This window comes from Orycteropus afer, unplaced genomic scaffold (genome assembly GCF_000298275.1).
Source record: "Orycteropus afer afer isolate SDZICR_OR568_19922 unplaced genomic scaffold, OryAfe1.0 scaffold00031, whole genome shotgun sequence".
NCBI lineage: Eukaryota > Metazoa > Chordata > Mammalia > Tubulidentata > Orycteropodidae > Orycteropus > Orycteropus afer.
In genome coordinates this window covers 4,458,291-4,464,146 of record NW_006921618.1, presented here as the reverse complement: position 1 = coordinate 4,464,146, position 5,856 = coordinate 4,458,291, and the positions used below count along the sequence as shown (strand labels likewise).

Here is a 5,856-nt window from a genome sequence, read left to right as displayed (position 1 = left end):
GCACAGGCTGCTCCTGTACATGTTGTTGTTGTTAGCTGCTGTAGAGTAGGCCCCCCACTCATGGCAACCCCATACACAATGGAACAAAACGCCCCCCATGATTGGTGGCTCCTCATTGTGATTCATAAGGTTTTCATTGGCTGAGTTTCAGAAGTAGATCGCTCGGCCTTTCTTTCTAGTCTGTTTTAGTCTACAAACTTCACTGAAACCTTGATGCTGTGTTCAGTGTCATAGAGTGATAGCAGCGTGTCCACTGACAGACAGGTGGTTGCTGTGCATGATGTACGTTGGCCAGGAACCAAACCCAAGTCTCCCAGGTGTAAGGCGAGAATTCTACCACTGAACCTCCCTTGCCCCTATTCACATACGTGAACACATCTGATCTAAACTTCTCACAGCCATGTGAGGAGCGTATTCCAGGAGGCCTTGGAATCTAAGCTGAGGTTGTTTTTCAGCTCTTTTTGCACAGAGTTTATGATGGGCCTGGTAAAGTGGCTGGAGTTGTCTGAAGCTGTCTTGCCAACTATGACTGCTTTTGCCAGTGGCCTGGGAGGCGAAGGAGCAGACACATTTGTTCAGATCTTATTGAAAGACCCCATCTTGAAGAATGACCCATTGGTGATCACTCAGGTATGTACAAAACCTGGGTTAGGTGACCACTACAGAATGGGTGTGTTGGAATAGGGAGTTGAGGATGGGGGTGGGTGAATTAAACAAATAATTTCCCTTCAAAAGTTGATCTGAAATTGCATCTAGTGGGTGAGGTGGCCTGAAAGATAACGTTTCATCATGATATACTTTTATGATGATAATAATAGCTAATGGTGAATTGTTACTGAATATTAACTATTTAATTTAATATTTATATAGTACTTACTATGTGCCAGTGCCTTTCCAAATATGAACTCACTTAATTCTAGAGCAACTTTGTAAGGTAGGCAGTAGGATCATTCCTATCTTATAGATGGGAGAACTGAGACAGAGAGGTGAAGTAACTTGCCCAAGGTCACATAGTTGATAAGTGGCTCAGCCAAGTTTTGAACCCAGGCACTCTAATGCCAGAGTCCATGCTTCTAACTAAACTGTGGTACCTCTTTAGAACCAGCAGCTTTACTCTGGCCCTTGGGCAGGTCATTCACCTGCCCTGTGTGTAGTTAAAGCAGGCAGAAACTTGTGACATTGGCTACTGGGGGGCAAATTCATAGACTTAAAATAGCCCCTTCTCCTCAGTCACCTTCTGTGCCCTTTCCTGCCTTTATTTTACTACCTGAAAATCTCATGTTTTCCTTTATTTGCTCTCGTGCTTATTATCTGTCCCGCTACAAGAATATAGGGCAAAGATTTTTGTCTGCTCTGTTCTCCCACTAAGTAGGGGTCGATCAATATTTATTGAGTGAGCAGGCTGGTAGCATATCAACTTATTGCTGATTCACATTACTTTCCTCCTCCTCTCCCCCCAGGACCTTCTGAGCTTCTCACTCAAGGATGGTAAGTTGATTTTCTAAGCTTTGTAAATTACAGGGAACCTTCTTAATCCTTGGTCAGTGAAGTAGGGATAGGTGTCACCACCCATGGCCCTATCTTCTGTGGTCTTTTTGGTGCAAGGAAAGAAAGGGAGCCCAGTAGAGTTGGTGAACTGATGAGCAGCACTTCATTTGTGCCAAACACTGAAGGTTCTTCTTAGTGTTTGTTTCATTTATTCCTGTGGCTTTACCTCCTAAGTAGCTCTTGAATCTAGCCCCTCCCCGATCCCCATCCTCACCTTGGCCTGAGCCACCATCACCCTTCTCTTAGACAATAAACTCACAACCCTTCTGAGTACTGTTGGGCACCTGGGACACCTCACTTTACCCCTATCTACTGTGGGTGACGTTGGGGCAGAATAGTTGGAGTGGGTGTTAAATGACCCATCTTATGCCTTACCAAGGGCATTCTCATAGGCACCATCTAAACTAGCATGGCCTTTAACATTTTCATTGAGAATAAAAAACTCCACGAGTTGCCGTCAAGCTGACTCCAATTTGTGGTGACCCCAGTGTGTCAGAGTAGAACTGGGCTCCATAATGTTTTCAGTGGCTGTGATATTTTGGAGGTAGATAGCTAGGGCTTTCTTCCAAGCTTCCTCCCAGTGGATTCAAACTGCCAACCTTGCAGTTAGAAGCCAAGCGCTTAACCATTTGTGCTACCCAAGGACTCCTTCATTGAGGATAACCACCACTTATTAACACCTATTAAATACTGGTCACTGTACCTGACCCTGGTCAAACACTGTTTCACTTCATCCTCACAACAGTCCTTTAATGCAGTTGCTCCCACTTTACTGATGAGATAACTCAGGTTCAGAGAGGTGAAGTCACTTGCCTAAGCTGGTAAGTGGCAGAGCTGGCCACTCTAAAACAAGTGCTATTAACCACAACCTTAGCAGGTTTTGCCCACAAGGGTTGAGAAATGTAGAGATGTCTATGTGGAAATATAGTAATACTTCATCTCTAAATAAGACCAGGATCTAGTATTCGCGTGTGCCTTTTGTTTCTTTGATAACTTCCACAGATGAGTGCAGAGGCTAAGAATAGGAGTAGCTTCCATGGCCACCAGAACCCCAGTGGGAGCAAGTGTTAGGGCTTCAGAGGACCCTGTAACTCCAGTCAGATTGTGAGGGCCCTCAAAGGCCATCTAGACTACTGTCTCATCATACAGAGGGGAAAGCTGAGGCCCCCAGAGAGGAGTGCGTAGTTCAGGTCTCACCTCTTTATCCATGTTAAGGCATAGCCAGGGACCAGTATGAAGAGCGATTTTGGGGGGCATCTTGCCTGGGTGTAAAATGCAAATTGTCCCTTGTCTCTGTGCCTCAGTATCCTCATGTGTCAAATGGAAATAGTTGTAGTCCTTACCTTATAAGGCAGTGATGAAGGTTAAATGAGAATCCATGTACAGTGCTCAGAACAGAGTAGGCATGAAACAGGCCGTGGATGCCAGAGGTGGCTAGTGGTAAAATGGGGAAACCCAGGGAGAGGGGACCTGGATTCTCCTCTTCTCCCTGAGATTCACTTGTCATGTGACCTTGATCGAGTCACTTAACTTCTTGGAACTACAATGTCAAATATGCATAAGGGACAAGAGCCAGATGCCTTATTAAAAAACTGCCTTTGGTCTTAGGAACGTGGTCAAGAATCTTACATAGGAGAAGGAGGTCAGTGCCACAGATGGGACAATTGACCAAGTCCTTTCCCACAGATCCATGAAGGCAGGGCCCTTGTCTGGCTTGTTCCTCATCATGTCCTAGCTTTTCCAACCCTGACAACCAAGTGGAGGACATTTAGCATTTGTTGGCTGGATGAGAGAGGGAGAAGTGGCCTTTCTTCAGAGAATGAAGTTAGGCCTGAGCAGGATGGTTTGTCTGTGTTTGAGTGTTAAAATGCCTTCCTCTCATAGAGGTTGGTGGGTTGGGGGCACACAGCAGAGGAGGCGGCTGTCTGTGCTGCTGGGCTTCTCCCTGGCTTCCAGGTGGGGTCATTGTCATGGAATCAGCATGAAAAGCTACATTTCTCACAACTTCCTGGAAGGTTGACCTTTACTGGCAGTTTTGGAGGCTTAGTCACCAAGGGAGCGATGCCTGCCCCCGTGGCAACTAGAATGCGTTATTTTGTGCACTCATCATTTTCTTCTCACCGAAACTCTTTTCCACACAATGGAAAACAATAAGTCTTTTACATGCTGGAGGCTAAACTGCATCTGAGGTAAGAGCTCGAGGCCAGGGCTTCTTACCTCGGCACTACTGATGTTTGCCGCTGGGTAATTCTCTCTCGTGGGAGGCGTCCGTGCACCATGGGATGTTTAGCAGCATCTCTGGCTTCTATCCACCACATTCTAGTAGCAGTCCCTGAATTGTGACAACCATAAATGTCTCTGTACATTGCCCAGTGTCCCCTGGGGGTCAAAATTATCCCCAGTTGAGAACCACTACCCTATAACCCCAAATTCAGCCAGGTCAGGTGGGCTAGTTTATTTGCCCCTAGTAGTATTTATGAGTTATGCTGGCTGCTCTTGGTTGTGAATTATTAAACCAGTTGCTATCAAGTCACCTCTGAGTCATGGTGACCCCACATGTGTCAGAGTAGCATGAGCTCCACAGGGTTTGCAATGGCTGAAAGTAGTCCTTTCCTCCAAGGTGTCTCTGGGTGGATTCAAATCTTACTAGCCTTTGGGTCAGCAGCCAAGCTCCTTAACCATTTGTACTATGGAATATAATTTGTAGATCAGCTGTTTGAAGCAGGTACTATTATTCCCATTTACCAAAAACAAACAAACAAACAAACAAGCAAACAAACTCACTGCCACTGAGTCTATTCTGACTCATAGTAACCCCCTTTGGGTTTCCAAGGCTGTAAATCTTTACAGAAGCAGACTGCCTCATCTTTCTTCCATAGAGCAGCTGATGGGTTTGAACCACTGACCTTTTAGTTAGCAACCAAATGCTTTAACTATATACCACCAGAGCTCCCAGGGAAGGAGATTAGAGATCAGGAGGTTAAGTAGGTAGCCTAGAGTTACATTTCAAAGTAAGTTTCAAAAGTCCAGTTAAGGCAAAGGAAGTCTCTGCATGAGCTCTGTCTTAGTGCCTGGGACTTTGAACTGAGTCGTGACTTTGCCTTCTGTACTCTGAATCCATAGGGAGAAATGGCTATGGGCCGTGGAACCCGAGGTGCACACACTGAATGAGACATAGCATTCCTTACTGCATACTCCCTCTCCTTTCTGACCTGGCCTTTATTGTTGAATTGCACACTGTCTACGTCCCTGATGAATCAGAAATGCTGAGTTTGGAGCTGTTGGTCTTTGGTCTTGGTGAAATTCAAACCTAGTCACCCAGTGACTTCATCAGCCTCCTTGAGATTCATCCAGTTTGCCTTCTGTGTTCAAACTGTCTGGTTTTCCACTTCATAGTGTTTGTTAGATGAGCCATAAGGGCTGAGCCTGTGTGTGCCAGGCTCTGGACTGGGCACTGGGAATCATTCTGATCAGAGCTGACACTCATTGAATGCCTACAGGCACCGATTCCTTTAAATCCCACAGCAATTCTAGGAGGTCAATGCTATTATTGTCTTCATTTAACAAAAAAGAAAACTGGGGCACAGAGAGGTGAAAGGACCTGCTCAAGGTCACAAAGTGGAAAGTGATGGAGCCAGGATTCGAACCCAGGCCATGTGGCTCCAGAGTCCATTTTCGTAGCTACTGTTAAACTTCCCACAGAGGGGTAAATTCAGACTTAGTCCCTGTCTTCCTGGTGCTCATGGCCAGCACACAGCTCACTTGTAAGTGAGTTTGATGAGACTAGAAAGAGGGAGGGTGCAGCATGGGATAGGAGCCAGAAGAGGGGGCCAACATGTCAGCATCCAAGAAGTGGAGTTTGAGGAAGGTCCCGGAAAAGCAGGTTCTCCTCTCTGCCCTCTGCTTGGATGACCACTGGTCCTGAAGTAAGCTTATCACTACTTTAATGCCCTTAATCGTATACCCTAAATGAGCCTGCCAAAGGGGCAGGGAGGTTGCATCTTCTGACCTCTAACCCCACAAGAGGAAGACAGAATCACCATCAGTAGCCCAAGGCTTATCCCTGTGAGGCCAAACATGCTGCCTCCCTCCAGCCCTTTCACCAACCCTGACACCAACCACTCCTCCCGCAGTACCCACCTCCTCTCTGCTGGGTTCGATAATTTGCTGCAGTGGCCACACAGAACTCACGGATTATGGGGCTTAGTAGGGAAGCACCAGGCTACAATTCAAGTTCAGGAACAATGCTCAGTCTCTCTCAGCAGTGTATGTCTCTCAAGGCCTCTCGCTCAGCCTCTCTCAACAGTG

At 46.4% G+C, this 5,856-nt stretch overlaps 1 protein-coding gene across 1 annotated transcript in view; it reads left to right on the top strand.

Annotated features, from left to right (window-relative positions):
* The first annotated feature begins 474 nt into the window (after positions 1–474).
* The window catches only part of TMCO4 (transmembrane and coiled-coil domains 4), a 115,410-nt gene continuing 110,028 nt past the window's right edge, over positions 475–5,856 (top strand). The window contains exons 1-2 of the mRNA XM_042780265.1: positions 475–630; positions 1,461–1,488. Coding sequence (XP_042636199.1) covers positions 475–630; positions 1,461–1,488 — 184 coding nt within the window. The remainder of the gene's footprint in view (positions 631–1,460; positions 1,489–5,856) is intronic.